This window comes from Phoxinus phoxinus (genome assembly GCF_949152265.1).
Source record: "Phoxinus phoxinus genome assembly, chromosome: 13".
Classification (NCBI taxonomy): Eukaryota; Metazoa; Chordata; class Actinopteri; order Cypriniformes; family Leuciscidae; genus Phoxinus; species Phoxinus phoxinus.
The window spans coordinates 35957145-35980456 of record NC_136888.1 but is presented as its reverse complement, the minus strand read 5'-3'; the positions used below and the strand labels follow the sequence as shown (position 1 = coordinate 35980456).

Below are 23312 nucleotides of genomic sequence, written 5' to 3'. Positions count from 1 at the left end.
CAGAAACACCGCTTCACACACTCTCAGAAACACCGCTTCACACACTCTCAGAAACACCGCTTCACACACTCTCAGAAACACCGCTTCACACACTCTCAGAAACACAGCTTCACACACTCTCAGAAACACAGCTTCACACACACTCTCAGCTTCACACACACTCTCAGAAACACCGCTTCACACACACTCTCAGAAACACTGCTTCACACACACTCTCAGAAACACTGCTTTACACACACTCTCAGAAACACTGCTTCACACACACTCTCAGCTTCACACACACTCTCAGAAACACCGCTTCACACACTCTCAGAAACACCGCTTCACACACTCTCAGAAACACCGCTTCACACACTCTCAGAAACACAGCTTCACACACTCTCAGAAACACCGCTTCACACACTCTCAGAAACACCGCTTCACACACTCTCAGAAACACCGCTTCACACACTCTCAGAAACACAGCTTCACACACTCTCAGAAACACCGCTTCACACACTCTCAGAAACACCGCTTCACACACTCTCAGAAACACCGCTTCACACACTCTCAGAAACACCGCTTCACACACTCTCAGAAACACAGCTTCACACACTCTCAGAAACACAGCTTCACACACACTCTCAGCTTCACACACACTCTCAGAAACACCGCTTCACACACACTCTCAGAAACACTGCTTCACACACACTCTCAGAAACACTGCTTTACACACACTCTCAGAAACACTGCTTCACACACACTCTCAGCTTCACACACACTCTCAGAAACACCGCTTCACACACTCTCAGAAACACCGCTTCACACACTCTCAGAAACACCGCTTCACACACTCTCAGAAACACAGCTTCACACACTCTCAGAAACACCGCTTCACACACTCTCAGAAACACCGCTTCACACACTCTCAGAAACACCGCTTCACACACACTCAGAAACACCGCTTCACACACACTCAGAAACACCGCTTCACACACACTCAGAAACACAGCTTCACACACTCTCAGAAACACCGCTTCACACACTCTCAGAAACACAGCTTCACACACTCTCAGAAACACCGCTTCACACACTCTCAGAAACACCGCTTCACACACACTCAGAAACACCGATTCACACACACTCAGAAACACAGCTTCACACACTCTCAGAAACACCGCTTCACACACACACTTAGAAACACAGCTTCACACACACTCAGAAACACCGCTTCACACACACTCTCAGAAACACCGCTTCACACACACTCTCAGAAACACCGCTTCACACACACACTTAGAAACACCGCTTCACACACTCTCAGAAACACCGCTTCACACACTCTCAGAAACACCGCTTCACACACTCTCAGAAACACCGCTTCACACACTCTCAGAAACACCGCTTCACACACTCTCAGAAACACCGCTTCACACACTCTCAGAAACACCGCTTCACACACTCTCAGAAACACCGCTTCACACACTCTCAGAAACACAGCTTCACACACTCTCAGAAACACAGCTTCACACACACTCTCAGCTTCACACACACTCTCAGAAACACCGCTTCACACACACTCTCAGAAACACTGCTTCACACACACTCTCAGAAACACTGCTTTACACACACTCTCAGAAACACTGCTTCACACACACTCTCAGCTTCACACACTCTCAGAAACACCGCTTCACACACTCTCAGAAACACAGCTTCACACACTCTCAGAAACACAGCTTCACACACTCTCAGAAACACCGCTTCACACACTCTCAGAAACACCGCTTCACACACTCTCAGAAACACCGCTTCACACACACTCAGAAACACCGCTTCACACACTCTCAGAAACACCGCTTCACACACTCTCAGAAACACAGCTTCACACACTCTCAGAAACACCGCTTCACACACTCTCAGAAACACCGCTTCACACACTCTCAGAAACACCGCTTCACACACTCTCAGAAACACAGCTTCACACACTCTCAGAAACACCGCTTCACACACTCTCAGAAACACAGCTTCACACACTCTCAGAAACACCGCTTCACACACTCTCAGAAACACCGCTTCACACACTCTCAGAAACACCGCTTCACACACTCTCAGAAACACAGCTTCACACACTCTCAGAAACACAGCTTCACACACACTCTCAGCTTCACACACACTCTCAGAAACACCGCTTCACACACACTCTCAGAAACACTGCTTCACACACACTCTCAGAAACACTGCTTTACACACACTCTCAGAAACACTGCTTCACACACACTCTCAGCTTCACACACACTCTCAGAAACACCGCTTCACACACTCTCAGAAACACCGCTTCACACACTCTCAGAAACACAGCTTCACACACTCTCAGAAACACCGCTTCACACACTCTCAGAAACACCGCTTCACACACTCTCAGAAACACCGCTTCACACACACTCAGAAACACCGCTTCACACACACTCAGAAACACCGCTTCACACACACTCAGAAACACAGCTTCACACACTCTCAGAAACACCGCTTCACACACTCTCAGAAACACAGCTTCACACACTCTCAGAAACACCGCTTCACACACTCTCAGAAACACCGCTTCACACACACTCAGAAACACCGATTCACACACACTCAGAAACACAGCTTCACACACTCTCAGAAACACCGCTTCACACACACACTTAGAAACACAGCTTCACACACACTCAGAAACACCGCTTCACACACACTCTCAGAAACACCGCTTCACACACTCTCAGAAACACCGCTTCACACACACTCTCAGAAACACCGCTTCACACACACTCAGAAACACCGCTTCACACACACTCTCAGAAACACCGCTTCACACACACTCTCAGAAACACAGCTTCACACACTCTCAGAAACACAGCTTCACACACTCTCAGAAACACCGCTTCACACACTCTCAGAAACACCGCTTCACACACTCTCAGAAACACCGCTTCACACACTCTCAGAAACACAGCTTCACACACTCTCAGAAACACAGCTTCACACACACTCTCAGCTTCACACACACTCTCAGAAACACCGCTTCACACACACTCTCAGAAACACTGCTTCACACACACTCTCAGAAACACTGCTTTACACACACTCTCAGAAACACTGCTTCACACACACTCTCAGCTTCACACACACTCTCAGAAACACCGCTTCACACACTCTCAGAAACACCGCTTCACACACTCTCAGAAACACAGCTTCACACACTCTCAGAAACACCGCTTCACACACTCTCAGAAACACCGCTTCACACACTCTCAGAAACACCGCTTCACACACACTCAGAAACACCGCTTCACACACACTCAGAAACACCGCTTCACACACACTCAGAAACACAGCTTCACACACTCTCAGAAACACCGCTTCACACACTCTCAGAAACACAGCTTCACACACTCTCAGAAACACCGCTTCACACACTCTCAGAAACACCGCTTCACACACACTCAGAAACACCGATTCACACACACTCAGAAACACAGCTTCACACACTCTCAGAAACACCGCTTCACACACACACTTAGAAACACAGCTTCACACACACTCAGAAACACCGCTTCACACACACTCTCAGAAACACCGCTTCACACACTCTCAGAAACACCGCTTCACACACACTCTCAGAAACACCGCTTCACACACACTCAGAAACACAGCTTCACACACTCTCAGAAACACCGCTTCACACACTCTCAGAAACACCGCTTCACACACACACTTAGAAACACAGCTTCACACACACTCAGAAACACAGCTTCACACACTCTCAGAAACACAGCTTCACACACTCTCAGAAACACCGCTTCACACACACACTTAGAAACACAGCTTCACACACACTCAGAAACACCGCTTCACACACACTCTCAGAAACACCGCTTCACACACTCTCAGAAACACCGCTTCACACACACTCTCAGAAACACCGCTTCACACACACTCAGAAACACCGCTTCACACACTCTCAGAAACACCGCTTCACACACACTCTCAGAAACACCGCTTCACACACACTCAGAAACACAGCTTCACACACTCTCAGAAACACCGCTTCACACACTCTCAGAAACACAGCTTCACACACTCTCAGAAACACCGCTTCACACACTCTCAGAAACACCGCTTCACACACACTCAGAAACACCGATTCACACACACTCAGAAACACAGCTTCACACACTCTCAGAAACACCGCTTCACACACACACTTAGAAACACAGCTTCACACACACTCAGAAACACCGCTTCACACACACTCTCAGAAACACCGCTTCACACACACTCTCAGAAACACCGCTTCACACACACTCAGAAACACCGCTTCACACACACTCTCAGAAACACCGCTTCACACACTCTCAGAAACACCGCTTCACACACACTCTCAGAAACACCGCTTCACACACACTCAGAAACACTGCTTCACACACTCTCAGAAACACCGCTTCACACACACTCAGAAACACCGCTTCACACACACTCAGAAACACCGCTTCACACACTCTCAGAAACACCGCTTCACACACACTCAGAAACACCGCTTCACACACTCTCAGAAACACCGCTTCACACACACTCTCAGAAACACCGCTTCACACACACTCTCAGAAACACCGCTTCACACACACTCTCAGAAACACCGCTTCACACACTCTCAGAAACACCGCTTCACACACACTCAGAAACACCGCTTCACACACACTCAGAAACACCGCTTCACACACTCTCAGAAACACCGCTTCACACACACTCAGAAACACAGCTTCACACACTCTCAGAAACACCGCTTCACACACTCTCAGAAACACCGCTTCACACACTCTCAGAAACACCGCTTCACACACACACTTAGAAACACCGCTTCACACACACTCAGAAACACCGCTTCACACACACACTTAGAAACACAGCTTCACACACACTCTCAGAAACACCGCTTCACACTCTCAGAAACACCGCTTCACACACTCTCAGAAACACCGCTTCACACACTCTCAGAAACACCGCTTCACACACACACTTAGAAACACCGCTTCACACACACTCAGAAACACCGCTTCACACACACACTTAGAAACACAGCTTCACACACACTCTCAGAAACACCGCTTCACACACTCTCAGAAACACAGCTTCACACACTCTCAGAAACACCGCTTCACACACACTCAGAAACACCGCTTCACACACACTCAGAAACACAGCTTCACACACTCTCAGAAACACCGCTTCACACACACTCAGAAACACCGCTTCACACACACTCAGAAACACCGCTTCACACACTCTCAGAAACACCGCTTCACACACACTCAGAAACACAGCTTCACAAACTCTCAGAAACACCGCTTCACACACACTCTCAGAAACACCGCTTCACACACACACTTAGAAACACAGCTTCACACACACTCAGAAACACCGCTTCACACACACACTTAGAAACACAGCTTCACACACACTCTCAGAAACACCGCTTCACACACACTCTCAGAAACACCGCTTCACACACACACTTAGAAACACCGCTTCACACACTCTCAGAAACACCGCTTCACACACACTCAGAAACACAGCTTCACACACACTCTCAGAAACACCGCTTCACACACACTCAGAAACACCGCTTCACACACACTCTCAGAAACACCGCTTCACACACTCTCAGAAACACCGCTTCACACACTCTCAGAAACACCGCTTCACACACACTCTCAGCTTCACACACGCTCTCAGAAACACAGCTTCACACACTCTCAGAAACACAGCTTCACACACACTCTCAGAAACACCGCTTCACACACACTCTCAGAAACACCGCTTCACACACACTCTCAGCTTCACACACTCTCAGAAACACCGCTTCACACACTCTCAGAAACACCGCTTCACACACACTCTCAGAAACACAGCTTCACACACTCTCAGAAACACAGCTTCACACACACTCTCAGAAACACCGCTTCACACACTCTCAGAAACACCGCTTCACACACACACTTAGAAACACCGCTTCACACACTCTCAGAAACACCGCTTCACACACACTCTCAGAAACACAGCTTCACACACACTCTCAGCTTCACACACTCTCAGAAACACCGCTTCACACACTCTCAGAAACACCGCTTCACACACACTCTCAGAAACACAGCTTCACACACTCTCAGAAACACAGCTTCACACACACTCAGAAACACAGCTTCACACACACTCTCAGAAACACCGCTTCACACACACTCAGAAACACCGCTTCACACACACTCTCAGAAACACCGCTTCACACACACTCTCAGAAACACCGCTTCACAGACACTCAGAAACACCGCTTCACACACTCTCAGAAACACCGCTTCACACACACTCTCAGAAACACCGCTTCACACACACTCTCAGAAACACCGCTTCACACACACTCTCAGAAACACCGCTTCACACTCTCAGAAACACCGCTTCACACACTCTCAGAAACACCGCTTCACACACTCTCAGAAACACCGCTTCACACACACTCTCAGAAACACCGCTTCACACACACTCTCAGAAACACCGCTTCACACACTCTCAGAAACACCGCTTCACACACACTCTCAGAAACACCGCTTCACACACACTCTCAGAAACACCACTTCACACACACTCTCAGCTTCACACACTCTCAGAAACACCGCTTCACACACACTCTCAGAAACACCGCTTCACACACTCTCAGAAACACCGCTTCACACACTCTCAGAAACACCGCTTCACACACTCTCAGAAACACCGCTTCACACACACTCTCAGAAACACCGCTTCACACACACTCTCAGAAACACCGCTTCACACACACTCTCAGAAACACCGCTTCACACACTCTCAGAAACACCGCTTCACACACTCTCAGAAACACCGCTTCACACACTCTCAGAAACACCGCTTCACACACACTCTCAGAAACACCACTTCACACACACTCTCAGCTTCACACACTCTCAGAAACACCGCTTCACACACACTCTCAGAAACACCGCTTCACACACACTCTCAGAAACACCACTTCACACACACTCTCAGCTTCACACACTCTCAGAAACACAGCTTCACACACACTCTCAGAAACACCGCTTCACACACACTCTCAGCTTCACACACTCTCAGAAACAGGGTATTGAGGTGAAGTAAGGACCAGTACACAAAACAGGACGATACACACGAGACCAAACATCCGTGGACTTTTTTTAATGAAGAACAAAATGTGAAATGCAAAATGTCAACCACATGAATCAAAAATATGACACTTCCATCATCCACATCCTCGTGTTCCCGGTTAGTGTATATTCCATTAACAATGACTGCTAGTCACAAAGAAGGGTAAGTCATGACAGCGGTTAAGAGTCTACTGCTCGGTCCTATAGTGGCGGGTCGTAGTAGTACACAGAATAACTTTGCTGTTGGTAAGCAAAATATGAACTCTTGAAACTCTCTCATAAGATTAGTTGTCTTCGTCTGCTAGACTTCCTGAGCTTCACACGTGTTATTAGCCAGACGACACTGTCCGTCCGTCTAGCGCTTCGCTTACATAAATCTCCTATATTATCAAAATACATTTGGGTGACTTTTGTACAAGAGACAAGGAAAAATGAAACAGAAAAAGAAAAAAAAACAGAAACCTGCATATTTAAGATTATCTTTAATATTATTATGTCTATTTTTCTGCTTTAGAAATGTCACTATTTCCTGTAATGATGACAAACTTCCACTAGAGTTACTGATCATTTGCTTTTGCCCCAATAAATCACTGAATTACAATATTATACATATAATACAAAGCAGATTTTTATCTGAAACAATATTAAAATAAATGCTCAATAGATACAAAGTTTTAATCATAATTCTCCACATTATACCGGTCTGTGAGTCCTCGCACACACAAATGTAAAGCCATTCTCTTCTAATAAACTATTAAGTGCAAACAAATTTTCTTTTTAAAAAACTAATGATTGCAGCATCCAGCTTTCCAGATTCAGATTTCAAGACAGAGGATATTAAAGCCGAGTGCGTCCAGGCCTTCCCCAACGTCTGCTTGCTTTTTTTGTCTTTTTTGATCCTTTATAGTAGTTACAAAAAAACAAAAACCCAAAATAAAATCAGTGCAAAGTTTAACAACGGGGTCAAATCTATTCCGTATGAAAGAGGGTGAAAATAAAACTATTAAAAGGGATCTGGGGTTCGGAGATGCTTTTCCTGAACCCGGGATTCACGGATCTCCCAAACCTCAGCAAGAGTGAAACACAAGAGAAATTAATACAGTGAGATGCGATCGAGAGTGAAACCATATCAAATAAATACTCTGGGGAGCTGAAGGAAAGCCGGGGGCCGTTGCACTGACGCGCGCACACACACACACACACACACACACACGTGTTCCTGCGCGAGCCGGAGGAGCGGCGGCGGTCTCTGAGCTGCAGGAACGCTGGGCTATACTACTGTTCCACTCGGAGAGTTGGCTTGGTTCTGGGATGACAATAAACCCTGCGGAAAACAAGAGAAGAGCATTAGCAAACACACAGAGTACAGAACACACACACACACACACACACACACACACCTATAATAGCCTAGCCTGTTTCTCTGACACGTGTGTCCACAGAAGAAAGCCCAGTCTGGGTTCTGCTGATGATGTCAGATCTTCGGCTGACCAATCAGAGGACAGCGGCGGTTCACTTTACTAGCATCTTTACTAGATAGTTTGTTTCTGTATTGTTTCTATATAAAAATGTCAATACAATGTAAAGTATTTGTTTTGAATAATTTGTTCCATTATTTTGCTTGTCTTCGTCTGTTGACACTGTACGAGCAGAATGCAGCGGTTGGTCAGTGTTGTATAAGCCCCGCCCCTCCTCCACTGTGATTGGACGGATGATTAAATGACAGTGATGAGCGCTGCGTTTTACCCGAAGCTGGACACTCAACTCTCAGCGACCGGTAAAAACACCAAAGTGCTAATCGTGAAATAGACGCTCACGCCTCGCTACGCTGCTGCCGTTTAACAAACGCGGCGCTAGCCTCGGGGAGGAAACTGCCTAAACTAATAATACAAAGACATTTTTATCACTCATAACTTCTGAGCAAGAGCGCCGCCCCTGGACACAGATGAAACTGTCGATCGCCTGCGTTTGTCGACTCGATGTCAGAACCGCTTCGGGCTACGGCGGCACGCTGAGCTCTTTCCATCTAGCGAACACTAAACGCACTGAAGGGAACCCAAGACTACGATGATCAGAGTACATCACAAACACGTGTTGAAAGAACATCTCTGGTTAGGAAGCATTTCTAAACGAACGTCTCTGGTGTGTGTTCAGAACGCGCTGTTGCTCCCTCGCTATCCACGGCTAGCTCCCACTGTAGCAGCTAACGCTCCGGTTCCTGATCCCGGGACTCCACAGGACCTGACGACAGAACACACACTACTAACCCATGCTTTGTCTTGCTTAGTCTGGGACATTTAATATTCATCAATATTGATGATCTCCTGCACTGACAGCATTATACGAGAGCTGAGCTGGACGATGACATCGCTGTTCTCCAGAGCGGATACATGTATAAATGAACTAAATTAATAACTTTACAACCATCACTGAACTGAAGCTGGACTGTGAGCCGTTCTCTTCTAGACACACTGCAGTATTTCCCTGTTCTGAACACGGCTGTAAGTGAAGGAGACTGGACTCACCACTTTGCCGGGTCTCGCCCATGTGCAAATAAAGCCCTCCTGACACGCGGTGACAATACAGTCCTCTAGAAAGATGAGCACGGTGAGTCTCTCGTGCGCGATCTTCTTGCAGACTAGCGGCTCGAGCAGCGGCACGTCCTCCATGCGCGGGCACAGCGTCGTGCCCAGAGTCTTGGCAGGGTCCGTTTTGGTTTTGGTGAGCAGGTTGAGCTTGTCGCTGCTCTTGCTGCTGATGTGGCCCATGCTGTGGTTCCGCTTGTGGTCTTTCTCGGGGTGCCGGTCTTTACGGTCGTGCAGCGAGAGCGTGGCGAACTTGCTGACGCCGGTAGCGACGGGGTTCTCGGTCGCGGCGCTCTTGGAGCCGGAGCCGGCGGCCGCGTGCGGGAGACTGTTGGAGCGCGGCAGCGGCGCGGGGAGCGAGTTAGCCGGCGTGTTAGTGGCGCTGCTGTTGCTGCCGTTAGCGCTGGGGTTGCTAGCGGTCGGGATCACGGCGCCGCTAACGCTTCCTCCCGCCGGCGGGCCGCTCGCGTTCATGACGTTGGTGTGCGTTCGCGTTCGGGACAGCGGGAGGTGCGGGAACAAGATGTCCTCCGTCAGGTCCCATAGGCAGAGCTGCGTGTCCTGCCCCACGGAGCCGAAGCGGTACGTCACGCTAACCGGCCGGCTGTCTGTGGAGTTGCGTTTCGAGAGGCGTGACTGCGTGCTGTTAGCTCGATCGCGCCCGAAGTGGATCTGATCCTGGAAGTCCTCGTCGCTGCCGCTGAACTCCATGGGGTCGCTCTCCTCAACGCTAGTGGTGTAGTGGTCGAACGCCACCACGCTAACCCACGACTTGTGCCCGTGTCCTCGCGCGATCACCCGGCAGTCCACGAACGACCACACGGTCACCAGGTCGTCCTCGCCGCCGGCCACGATGTACTTGCCGTCGGGGCTCCAGCACACACACAGGAGCCCGCCGAAGTAGCTCTTCATGTTCCCGTGCAGCTCCACCGCGTCAAAGTTGAAGACGCGCAGGAAGCCGTCCTGGCTAACGCAGGCCAGGAACTTGCCGTCGGGCGAGAAGGCGAACTCGTTGAGCGCGCCGTCGCCCACGGTCCACTTGAGCAGGGGGTTGCGCGTGGACTTGCTCTTGCAGGTGTGCACGGCGTAGCTCTCGCCCTGCTTCAGCAGCTGGTAGTGCGGCGCCGTGGTCCCGCAGGTGTGCTCCACGTTATACAGGTACATGCTCCCGCTGGAGTGAGCCACCAGGAACAGGCTCTCGGAGCCCGGGACCCACTTCACACACGTCACGCGCGATTTGTCGATTAGTCTCTGAGTGAGATGGGCGAGAAGAGAGACATGGGTTATATAGAAAGATTATCAAATTTGAACATTTCCAATAAAAAAAGAATCATCCACACTAGTATATTAAGACATTCAATACAAATGGGGACATTTAATATTCATCAATATTATAGATCTCCTGCACTGACAGCATTATATGAGAGCTGAGCGATGACATCACTGTTCTCCAGAGCGGATATATATATAAATGAACTAAATTAATAACTTTTTTACAAAAAAAATGAACATCACTGAACTTAAGCTGGACTGTGGCGCTGTTCCTGGTTGGGTTATTTCCCTGTTATCTTTAAACACTCTGTGCTGTAAGCAGCGCTGTATAAATAAAGCTGACTTGACAAATACGGTGTGTGTGATCAACACTAGCGCCCGATGATCTCAGCGATGTGGAAAACCTGGAGTCGCGGAACCCAGCGAGAAAAAAATGGAAATTACTTTGACATGGAATATCGTGGAATTTGGCAAATTAGAAAGAAAGGGTTAGACACAGCGTGGCTGGCGATGCGACGAGTGTGTGAGTGTGTGTGTGTGACGCTCATCTGCGTCTCAATATATCAACACGTTATCTGAGTAAACTATCGGCAGAAACACACACACACACACAGCTCTTCAGCGCAACACGCCAAAATAAAAGTTATGACAGAAATATTACTATTGTACATTAGAATTTACTTTACAAAGCAATAAAAATACTAATATTGCAGTTCATTAAAATAGAATTGTAGGAATATCTTTTCATTTAAAGTGAACTTGTATTGTCCAGCACTTTGTTCACTAATTAATGAAAGGAACTGATAGATTTAATTTGAATACATTTTAAAAGATCAATTAATTGGTTTTATGCATTCATTTGATTCCCACATTTTTTTATTAATTTGTATTTAATCATGAAACACAGAATTAGTCCGGGTCACCCTTTCTGGTTATTGAGCATTCAGGCTGTGTTTACACGGAAGCGATCTGAAGAGAAACCGCAAAAGTGGCGTTGCGTTATCACTGTTTATTCTGCGTTAGACGAGCGTTATGGGGGGGGATCTGCGTGCATATGGTGACGCAACAGTGTGTGAAAGTGGATGTAGTGTGCACTCCAGGCGGCTAGGTGGCGATGTGGAGCACTGCCACACAACAACACCAAGTCCGCGCGCCTGCGCACAACCTTCCTTCTGCTCCTCCCCCCAGCAGACTTCTGCTCCTCCCCCCAGCAGACTCCTGCCCCTCCCCCCAGCCGACTTCTGCTCCTCCCCCCAGCAGACTCCTGCTCCTCCCCCCAGCAGACTCCTGCTCCTCCCCCCAGCAGACTCCTGCTCCTCCCCCCAGCAGACTCCTGCTCCTCCCCCCAGCAGACTCCTGCTCCTCCCCCCAGCAGACTTCTGCTCCTCCCCCCAGCAGACTCCTGCTCCTCCCCCCAGCAGACTCCTGCTCCTCCCCCCAGCAGACTCCTGCTCCTCCCCCCAGCAGACTCCTGCTCCTCCCCCCAGCAGACTCCTGCTCCTCCCGCCAGCAGACTCCTGCTCCTCCCCCCAGCAGACTTCTGCTCCTCCCCCCAGCAGACTTCTGCTCCTCCCCCCAGCAGACTTCTGCTCCTCCCCCCAGCAGACTTCTGCTCCTCCCCCCAGCAGACTTCTGCTCCTCCCCCCAGCAGACTTCTGCTCCTCCCCCCAGCAGACTTCTGCTCCTCCCCCCAGCAGACTTCTGCTCCTCCCCCCAGCAGACTTCTGCTCCTCCCCCCAGCAGACTCCTGCTCCTCCCCCCAGCAGACTCCTGCTCCTCCCGCCAGCAGACTCCTGCTCCTCCCGCCAGCAGACTTCTGCTCCTCCCCCCAGCAGACTTCTGCTCCTCCCCCCAGCAGACTCCTGCTCCTCCCCCCAGCAGACTTCTGCTCCTCCCCCCAGCAGACTCCTGCTCCTCCCCCCAGCAGACTCCTGCTCCTCCCCCCAGCAGACTCCTGCTCCTCCCCCCAGCAGACTCCTGCTCCTCCCCCCAGCAGACTCCTGCTCCTCCCCCCAGCAGACTCCTGCTCCTCCCCCCAGCAGACTCCTGCTCCTCCCCCCAGCAGACTCAGCAGACTTCTGCTCCTCCCCCCAGCAGACTTCTGCTCCTCCCCCCAGCAGACTTCTGCTCCTCCCCCCAGCCGACTTCTGCTCCTCCCCCCAGCCGACTTCTGCTCCTCCCCCCAGCCGACTTCTGCTCCTCCCCCCAGCAGACTTCTGCTCCTCCCCCCAGCCGACTTCTGCTCCTCCCCCCAGCCGACTTCTGCTCCCCCCCCCAGCAGACTCCTGCTCCTCCCCCAGCAGACTTCTGCTCCTCCCCCCAGCAGACTTCTGCTCCTCCCCCCAGCAGACTCCTGCTCCTCCCCCCAGCAGACTTCTGCTCCTCCCCCCAGCAGACTTCTGCTCCTGCCCCCAGCAGACTCCTGCTCCTCCCCCCAGCAGACTTCTGCTCCTCCCCCCAGCAGACTTCTGCTCCTCCCCCCAGCAGACTTCTGCTCCTCCCCCCAGCAGACTTCTGCTCCTCCCCCCAGCAGACTTCTGCTCCTGCCCCCAGCAGACTCCTGCTCCTCCCCCCAGCAGACTTCTGCTCCTCCCCCCAGCAGACTTCTGCTCCTGCCCCCAGCAGACTCCTGCTCCTCCCCCCCAGCAGACTTCTGCTCCTCCCCCCAGCAGACTCCTGCTCCTCCCCACAGCAGACTCCTGCTCCACCCCCCCAGCAGACTTCTGCTCCTCCCCCCAGCAGACTTCTGCTCCTCCCCCCAGCAGACTTCTGCTCCTCCCCCCAGCAGACTTCTGCTCCTCCCCCCAGCAGACTTCTGCTCCTCCCCCAGCAGACTTCTGCTCCTCCCCCCAGCAGACTTCTGCTCCTCCCCCCAGCAGACTCCTGCTCCTCCCCCCAGCAGACTCCTGCTCCTCCCCCCAGCAGACTCCTGCTCCTCCCCCCAGCAGACTCCTGCTCCTCCCCCCAGCAGACTTCTGCTCCTCCCCCCAGCAGACTCCTGCTCCTCCCCCCAGCAGACTCCTGCTCCTCCCCCCAGCAGACTCCTGCTCCTCCCCCCAGCAGACTCCTGCTCCTCCCCCCAGCAGACTCCTGCTCCTCCCCCCAGCAGACTCCTGCTCCTCCCGCCAGCAGACTCCTGCTCCTCCCCCCAGCAGACTTCTGCTCCTCCCCCCAGCAGACTTCTGCTCCTCCCCCCAGCAGACTTCTGCTCCTCCCCCCAGCAGACTTCTGCTCCTCCCCCCAGCAGACTTCTGCTCCTCCCCCCAGCAGACTTCTGCTCCTCCCCCCAGCAGACTTCTGCTCCTCCCCCCAGCAGACTTCTGCTCCTCCCCCCAGCAGACTTCTGCTCCTCCCCCCAGCAGACTTCTGCTCCTCCCCCCAGCAGACTTCTGCTCCTCCCGCCAGCAGACTTCTGCTCCTCCCCCCAGCAGACTTCTGCTCCTCCCCCCAGCAGACTTCTGCTCCTCCCCCCAGCAGACTTCTGCTCCTCCCCCCAGCAGACTTCTGCTCCTCCCCCCAGCAGACTCCTGCTCCTCCCCCCAGCAGACTCCTGCTCCTCCCGCCAGCAGACTCCTGCTCCTCCCGCCAGCAGACTTCTGCTCCTCCCCCCAGCAGACTTCTGCTCCTCCCCCCAGCAGACTCCTGCTCCTCCCCCCAGCAGACTTCTGCTCCTCCCCCCAGCAGACTCCTGCTCCTCCCCCCAGCAGACTCCTGCTCCTCCCCCCAGCAGACTCCTGCTCCTCCCCCCAGCAGACTCCTGCTCCTCCCCCCAGCAGACTCCTGCTCCTCCCCCCAGCAGACTCCTGCTCCTCCCCCCAGCAGACTCCTGCTCCTCCCCCCAGCAGACTTCTGCTCCTCCCCCCAGCCGACTTCTGCTCCTCCCCCCAGCCGACTTCTGCTCCTCCCCCCAGCCGACTTCTGCTCCTCCCCCCAGCCGACTTCTGCTCCTCCCCCCAGCAGACTTCTGCTCCTCCCCCCAGCCGACTTCTGCTCCTCCCCCCAGCCGACTTCTGCTCCCCCCCCCAGCAGACTCCTGCTCCTCCCCCAGCAGACTTCTGCTCCTCCCCCCAGCAGACTTCTGCTCCTCCCCCCAGCAGACTCCTGCTCCTCCCCCCAGCAGACTTCTGCTCCTCCCCCCAGCAGACTTCTGCTCCTGCCCCCAGCAGACTCCTGCTCCTCCCCCCAGCAGACTTCTGCTCCTCCCCCCAGCAGACTTCTGCTCCTCCCCCCAGCAGACTTCTGCTCCTCCCCCCAGCAGACTTCTGCTCCTCCCCCCAGCAGACTTCTGCTCCTCCCCCCAGCAGACTTCTGCTCCTGCCCCCAGCAGACTCCTGCTCCTCCCCCCAGCAGACTTCTGCTCCTCCCCCCAGCAGACTTCTGCTCCTGCCCCCAGCAGACTCCTGCTCCTCCCCCCCAGCAGACTTCTGCTCCTCCCCCCAGCAGACTCCTGCTCCTCCCCACAGCAGACTCCTGCTCCACCCCCCCAGCAGACTTCTGCTCCTCCCCCCAGCAGACTTCTGCTCCTCCCCCCAGCAGACTTCTGCTCCTCCCCCCAGCAGACTTCTGCTCCTCCCCCCAGCAGACTTCTGCTCCTCCCCCAGCAGACTTCTGCTCCTCCCCCCAGCAGACTTCTGCTCCTCCCCCCAGCAGACTTCTGCTCCTCCCCCCAGCAGACTTCTGCTCCTCCCCCCAGCAGACTTCTGCTCCTCCCCCAGCAGACTTCTGCTCCTCCCCCCAGCAGACTTCTGCTCCTCCCCCCAGCAGACTTCTGCTCCTCCCCCCAGCAGACTTCTGCTCCTCCCCCCAGCAGACTTCTGCTCCTCCCCCCAGCAGACTTCTGCTCCTCCCCCCAGCAGACTCCTGCTCCTCCCGCCAGCAGACTCCTGCTCCTCCCGCCAGCAGACTTCTGCTCCTCCCCCCAGCAGACTTCTGCTCCTCCCCCCAGCAGACTCCTGCTCCTCCCCCCAGCAGACTTCTGCTCCTCCCCCCAGCAGACTCCTGCTCCTCCCCCCAGCAGACTCCTGCTCCTCCCCCCAGCAGACTCCTGCTCCTCCCCCCAGCAGACTCCTGCTCCTCCCCCCAGCAGACTCCTGCTCCTCCCCCCAGCAGACTCCTGCTCCTCCCCCCAGCAGACTCCTGCTCCTCCCCCCAGCAGACTTCTGCTCCTCCCCCCAGCAGACTTCTGCTCCTCCCCCCAGCAGACTTCTGCTCCTCCCCCCAGCCGACTTCTGCTCCTCCCCCCAGCCGACTTCTGCTCCTCCCCCCAGCCGACTTCTGCTCCTCCCCCCAGCAGACTTCTGCTCCTCCCCCCAGCCGACTTCTGCTCCTCCCCCCAGCCGACTTCTGCTCCCCCCCCCAGCAGACTCCTGCTCCTCCCCCAGCAGACTTCTGCTCCTCCCCCCAGCAGACTTCTGCTCCTCCCCCCAGCAGACTCCTGCTCCTCCCCCCAGCAGACTTCTGCTCCTCCCCCCAGCAGACTTCTGCTCCTGCCCCCAGCAGACTCCTGCTCCTCCCCCCAGCAGACTTCTGCTCCTCCCCCCAGCAGACTTCTGCTCCTCCCCCCAGCAGACTTCTGCTCCTCCCCCCAGCAGACTTCTGCTCCTCCCCCCAGCAGACTTCTGCTCCTGCCCCCAGCAGACTCCTGCTCCTCCCCCCAGCAGACTTCTGCTCCTCCCCCCAGCAGACTTCTGCTCCTGCCCCCAGCAGACTCCTGCTCCTCCCCCCCAGCAGACTTCTGCTCCTCCCCCCAGCAGACTCCTGCTCCTCCCCACAGCAGACTCCTGCTCCACCCCCCCAGCAGACTTCTGCTCCTCCCCCCAGCAGACTTCTGCTCCTCCCCCCAGCAGACTTCTGCTCCTCCCCCCAGCAGACTTCTGCTCCTCCCCCCAGCAGACTTCTGCTCCTCCCCCAGCAGACTTCTGCTCCTCCCCCCAGCAGACTTCTGCTCCTCCCCCCAGCAGACTCCTGCTCCTCCCCCCAGCAGACTCCTGCTCCTCCCCCCAGCAGACTCCTGCTCCTCCCCCCAGCAGACTCCTGCTCCTCCCCCCAGCAGACTTCTGCTCCTCCCCCCAGCAGACTCCTGCTCCTCCCCCCAGCAGACTCCTGCTCCTCCCCCCAGCAGACTCCTGCTCCTCCCCCCAGCAGACTCCTGCTCCTCCCCCCAGCAGACTCCTGCTCCTCCCCCCAGCAGACTCCTGCTCCTCCCGCCAGCAGACTCCTGCTCCTCCCCCCAGCAGACTTCTGCTCCTCCCCCCAGCAGACTTCTGCTCCTCCCCCCAGCAGACTTCTGCTCCTCCCCCCAGCAGACTTCTGCTCCTCCCCCCAGCAGACTTCTGCTCCTCCCCCCAGCAGACTTCTGCTCCTCCCCCCAGCAGACTTCTGCTCCTCCCCCCAGCAGACTTCTGCTCCTCCCCCCAGCAGACTTCTGCTCCTCCCGCCAGCAGACTTCTGCTCCTCCCCCCAGCAGACTTCTGCTCCTCCCCCCAGCAGACTTCTGCTCCTCCCCCCAGCAGACTTCTGCTCCTCCCCCCAGCAGACTTCTGCTCCTCCCCCCAGCAGACTCCTGCTCCTCCCCCCAGCAGACTCCTGCTCCTCCCGCCAGCAGACTCCTGCTCCTCCCGCCAGCAGACTTCTGCTCCTCCCCCCAGCAGACTTCTGCTCCTCCCCCCAGCAGACTCCTGCTCCTCCCCCCAGCAGACTTCTGCTCCTCCCCCCAGCAGACTCCTGCTCCTCCCCCCAGCAGACTCCTGCTCCTCCCCCCAGCAGACTCCTGCTCCTCCCCCCAGCAGACTCCTGCTCCTCCCCCCAGCAGACTCCTGCTCCTCCCCCCAGCAGACTCCTGCTCCTCCCCCCAGCAGACTCCTGCTCCTCCCCCCAGCAGACTTCTGCTCCTCCCCCCAGCCGACTTCTGCTCCTCCCCCCAGCCGACTTCTGCTCCTCCCCCCAGCCGACTTCTGCTCCTCCCCCCAGCCGACTTCTGCTCCTCCCCCCAGCAGACTTCTGCTCCTCCCCCCAGCCGACTTCTGCTCCTCCCCCCAGCCGACTTCTGCTCCCCCCCCCAGCAGACTCCTGCTCCTCCCCCAGCAGACTTCTGCTCCTCCCCCCAGCAGACTTCTGCTCCTCCCCCCAGCAGACTCCTGCTCCTCCCCCCAGCAGACTTCTGCTCCTCCCCCCAGCAGACTTCTGCTCCTGCCCCCAGCAGACTCCTGCTCCTCCCCCCAGCAGACTTCTGCTCCTCCCCCCAGCAGACTTCTGCTCCTCCCCCCAGCAGACTTCTGCTCCTCCCCCCAGCAGACTTCTGCTCCTCCCCCCAGCAGACTTCTGCTCCTCCCCCCAGCAGACTTCTGCTCCTGCCCCCAGCAGACTCCTGCTCCTCCCCCCAGCAGACTTCTGCTCCTCCCCCCAGCAGACTTCTGCTCCTGCCCCCAGCAGACTCCTGCTCCTCCCCCCCAGCAGACTTCTGCTCCTCCCCCCAGCAGACTCCTGCTCCTCCCCACAGCAGACTCCTGCTCCACCCCCCCAGCAGACTTCTGCTCCTCCCCCCAGCAGACTTCTGCTCCTCCCCCCAGCAGACTTCTGCTCCTCCCCCCAGCAGACTTCTGCTCCTCCCCCCAGCAGACTTCTGCTCCTCCCCCAGCAGACTTCTGCTCCTCCCCCCAGCAGACTTCTGCTCCTCCCCCCAGCAGACTTCTGCTCCTCCCCCCAGCAGACTTCTGCTCCTCCCCCCAGCAGACTTCTGCTCCTCCCCCAGCAGACTTCTGCTCCTCCCCCCAGCAGACTTCTGCTCCTCCCCCCAGCAGACTTCTGCTCCTCCCCCCAGCAGACTTCTGCTCCTCCCCCCAGCAGACTTCTGCTCCTCCCCCCAGCAGACTTCTGCTCCTCCCCCCAGCAGACTTCTGCTCCTCCCCCCAGCAGACTTCTGCTCCTCCCCCCAGCAGACTTCTGCTCCTCCCCCCAGCAGACTTCTGCTCCTCCCCCCAGCAGACTTCTGCTCCTCCCCCAGCAGACTTCTGCTCCTCCCCCCAGCAGACTTCTGCTCCTCCCCCCAGCAGACTTCTGCTCCTCCCCCCAGCAGACTTCTGCTCCTCCCCCCAGCAGACTCCTGCTCCTCCCCCCAGCAGACTCCTGCTCCTCCCCCCCAGCAGACTCCTGCTCCTCCCCCCCAGCAGACTCCTGCTCCTCCCCCCCAGCAGACTTCTGCTCCTCCCCCCAGCAGACTTCTGCTCCTCCCCCCAGCAGACTTCTGCTCCTCCCCCAGCAGACTTCTGCTCCTCCCCCCAGCAGACTTCTGCTCTTCTTGCGTTTGTAGAGAATAACACAAAAACAGTAAAAGAACAAATATTGCAGTACGAAATATCTCCAATTTTTTTTTTTTTTTTTTTTTATATCTCCGAGCCTTTTTTTTTTGTTGCACTTCCTGATTTCTCTACTTGAGAATCCTTGTCCAATGAATGGACGACCTTAGCACACGTGTGGTTTTGTTTACACATTTTGGTTCACTTGCAAAAAGAGCAGTGTGAAAGCGAACCGTACCAAACCAAAAAACAAAACAAATTATTTGGTCCGGACCAAAGCAAGTGAACTATCGGACTTTCCTGGTGTGAATACACCCTTATTAATCTTATTAATAAAACTTTAAATATTTATTTAATTACATATGTAATTATAAGTAGGCTACTTTTAAAAATAATTACACATTAAAAAACTAAATTAATACAATTACATGTTAAGAATTTTAAATAGGCTATATAAACGAATAGCTTCAAAACATAAAAGATATCAATAACAAAGTGGGGAAAAAACATTACAAGCAATAACCAGAGAGTGCTTTTGAAATAAGATGTGGTTCTCCTGTCTGCTTAATAACTTAAGACATAACTGACTGTTTACATTAATTTCGCGTCTTAACGCATTTTGAGATGCAAGTACAGGCTATATTTAACCCGGTAGACGGAGTCGCTCACAGCCGCATGTGAGACGCTCTGCACAAAGCGGCCGTGAGGATTTGAAATTGAAAGCAGCTTCTGTCGATGGTTTTCATATTTTTATTTTTGATATATAAGCCAACTGCATTCCAGAAGACATATGATGCCTTTATAGATCATTTGTAAGGAAAATACCGGCGGGCGGGACCGCGCACTACTAGAGTAACTTCAAGAAAAGCGCGTATTTCACAGCGCATCTACATCTAGTGCCATATGATCTTCTAGTCCGTGCAATGAAGCCCGCGGTGTCCAATTCGCTTCAACTTTTCCGAACTGTATGAAAGACTATTTCGGAAGGTTGGTGTGTGTGTGTGTGTGTGTGTGTGTGTGTGTGTGTGTGTGTGTGTGTGTGTGTGTGACAGAGGAATTAGAAAAAGCAGAATACGGTTGTGTATAAAGCACACGCGGCGTCATCGAGCTCAGACTCGATTCTGATCATCTGAATCATACAGAATCATTGAAGAGAATCTATAACACAGTCACATAAATTAAACACACTCTTCTGTCCTGTAGCGTATGCCAGGCCGTAGCGTAACCGGTCGATGCTTCATCTGCGGTGCAGATTGCTTTACTATCACGTGTCACGTGACTAGAGAGTAATCAAACGTTTTCCCCCGCGAGGGAAGTGAGTGTGTGAGTCTCACCTCTTCGTTGAAGAGCTTGCTGGTCTCCTTCTTGATGGGGTCGATGAGCTGCACCTGTCCCGCAGAGAAGCCCACGAGCAGCGACACGCTCTCCGCCGTGGCCGTCAGGTGGTTGAAGTCGTGGCACGTCGGCTGCGTCCCCTTGTAGATCCTCTTATCGATGGGCTTGCTCAGGTCAGCCGCCTGTGGCCGACACACACGCACACACACACACACACACACACACACACACACACACACACACACACAGAGTCAGTCACACTCATACAGCGCTTCTTACAGTGTTCAAAGCAGCTTTACAGAGATAACAGGAAATCATGCAGTGTGTGTCCAGAAGAGAACAGCGCCACAGTCCAGCTTCAGTAAGTTCAGTGATGCTCAGTTCTGTTGTAAAGTTATTAATTTAGTTAATTTATATATATATCCGCTCTGGAGAACAGTGATGTCATCGTCCAGCTCAGCTCTCATAATGCTGTCAGTGCAGGAGATCAACAATATTGATGAATATTAAATTAAATGTTAAATTTAATGTCTCCAACTATCTACTAGTAAGCAGAACTAAACACCCGCACCGCTGCCCAACACAGATTCACTTCGATAATCACTGCGACCCACAGGTCTCACACACACACACACACCTCGTACTGTAAACCTGTGTGTGTGTGTGTGTGTGTGTGTGTGTGTGTGTGTGTGTGTGTGTGTGTGTGTGTGTGTGTGTGTGTGTGTGTGTACAAGCGAAGGACGTGGTGATTTTGGGGCTGTAGATGAAATGCCAGAAATAATGATTGTCTCTTCTGTGTTTGTTGTAAAGACATCTAATTATAATCATGTGAAGTAACTTAGAGGACGATGAAGACTTCAGAAGACCGACTCTGAACACACACCAGCGCTACATCTTCTGAACCCCATAATCACACAAGTGTTCATCACTTTAATGAGCTCACGGTTTCTGCATTCAATTATTACATTGTTTAAATGAATACATTTCTAGCTAACTGTGATTTTGTATATGTACATTTCTGAAATGCATAACTGGCCAGTTTCCTCTGATAACAGACACTGTACCTGTGAAGTGCTCTCTCTGTAAAGCGGAGTATTGTGGAAAGCGCTGAGTTGAGGTAACTAACGTTAGCTACTCGTGTAGTTCTTTCGTTGGATACTTTGTTAGCATTAATCTAAACTATTAAGATTATTACTTTTACGTTGAGTACATATTTCGATAAGTAACTTGTACTTTTACTTGAGTAACATTTTTGGATACTCTACACACCCCTGACCATAAAAACTAATGAATTTATGAACCGTAAACAACTGAATATATGAAGTACTGAACACATGAACTGCTCAACACATGAAGCACAAACTGTTCACAGCAATGATCCTCAAACTCACTGAACAACAGCGAACACACTCCTGTCAAAGCAACACACGCACACACACACACACACAGATAAACAAACAGACGCGCGTCAGCAGTGAAAGTGCGCGCGCGCGTGTGTGTGTGTGTGTGTGACATTCACTAATGATGTGAAATGATTCCGCCAATGTGGAGGTAAACGCGTCGTGCTCACCTTCCTGACGCCTTTGTAGATGTAGAAGTAAAGCTCCCGGCCCACATTGAAGCAGATTCGGTCGCCGTTCCCGGATTGGTCATTGACGTTGACGAACGAGACCCGGACGGGGTTCGAGCCCTGCGAGTTGAAGGGCACACGGTTCGGGCGACTGTACTCGGAGTGTGTGAGGAGTTTATACGCGCCTTCCCGCGTGCTGAACTGACTCTTGATCTCGTTCATCTCCTTCCCTCCTCCCTCCGCCGCCATCTTTGACATTTACATTCATCCTTCCGCAGGCCCGGATCTGACGCGCCGCGCATGCGCACACCGCGCCTCGGCCATCCGCGTTCACACACACACACACACACACACACAAAGTCCGTCAGAAGAGATTTGCGATCAATTAGTGAGAGGATTTAGTCTTCGTCACCTCAGAAACTTCCTAACATCCCATATTATTGTACTGACTCTCATATTAAATTGAAAAGGTGAAAGAATAAAGTAGAAAGTATGTGTTTTATGATAAAAAGCTTTACAATGCATAAGCATTCGCGACAGAACACACACATTTACACACATATACACGCAATTTAAAATAATAATAAATAATACAATGATGTTTCATCAGATAATAAAGAGCGATCACTCCAGGAAATATCAGCGCAATTAAACACGTGATCTAATCAGTGAAGTGTGCACCTGTCCTCAGCGTTCAGCTTCTTCTGCCAATTATTGTGTGAAAAATGATTAGTATAATTTAAACCTAAACACAGATTGCTTATGATTCCCTGATCCTCCGTCTAAAAATTCCACCTGATATTTAAGAATATTTAGTGAAGCGAGTGTTCCCGTGTAATTGCGTTGAGATCTGGAGAAAGGCCTCGACTGAATCTCTCTCTCTCACACACACACACACACACACACACACACACACACACACACACACAGTATAAAGCGGAGTAAGTTCAGCCAGGTGTGTGATGACCAGACTGACTCACACTGGTCTGGGATGGAAGAGCAGATCTACCAGTCAGACGTTGTTGGGAGACTGGCATTCAAATACATGGTG

The 23312-nt window shown here is 52.9% G+C and overlaps 2 protein-coding genes across 5 annotated transcripts in view; one reads left to right on the top strand and one right to left on the bottom strand.

The window, feature by feature from the left end:
• Window positions 1-7075: 7075 nt before the first annotated feature.
• On the bottom strand, window positions 7076-22519 carry wdr20a (WD repeat domain 20a; the record flags this gene model as incomplete). 2 transcript variants are annotated; one of them, XM_079634074.1, is made up of 4 exons in its annotated part: window positions 7076-8529; window positions 9731-11041; window positions 20691-20873; window positions 22262-22519. In XM_079634074.1, the coding sequence occupies 4 exons, from the start codon at window positions 22517-22519 to the stop codon at window positions 8476-8478; spliced, it is 1806 nt and encodes a 601-aa protein (XP_079490200.1). In that variant the 3' UTR covers window positions 7076-8475. The 2 variants fall into 2 exon arrangements, with proteins under 2 accessions (XP_079490200.1, XP_079490201.1); XM_079634075.1 differs by lacking the exons at window positions 7076-8529; window positions 9731-11041 and adding an exon at window positions 19446-20597 and having other exon boundaries at window positions 20632-20873.
• A 73-nt stretch (window positions 22520-22592) lies between these two features.
• Window positions 22593-23312, top strand: part of LOC307009890 (uncharacterized protein) — a 1999-nt gene continuing 1279 nt past the window's right edge. The window contains exons 1-2 of one of the 3 annotated variants that reach the window (XM_079634077.1): window positions 22614-22731; window positions 23192-23309. In XM_079634077.1, coding sequence (XP_079490203.1) covers window positions 23253-23309 — 57 coding nt within the window. In that variant the 5' untranslated portion in view covers window positions 22614-22731; window positions 23192-23252. Of the gene's footprint in view, window positions 23310-23312 lie in introns of all 3 variants that reach the window. The other 2 variants (XM_079634076.1, XM_079634078.1) reach the window with 2 other exon arrangements.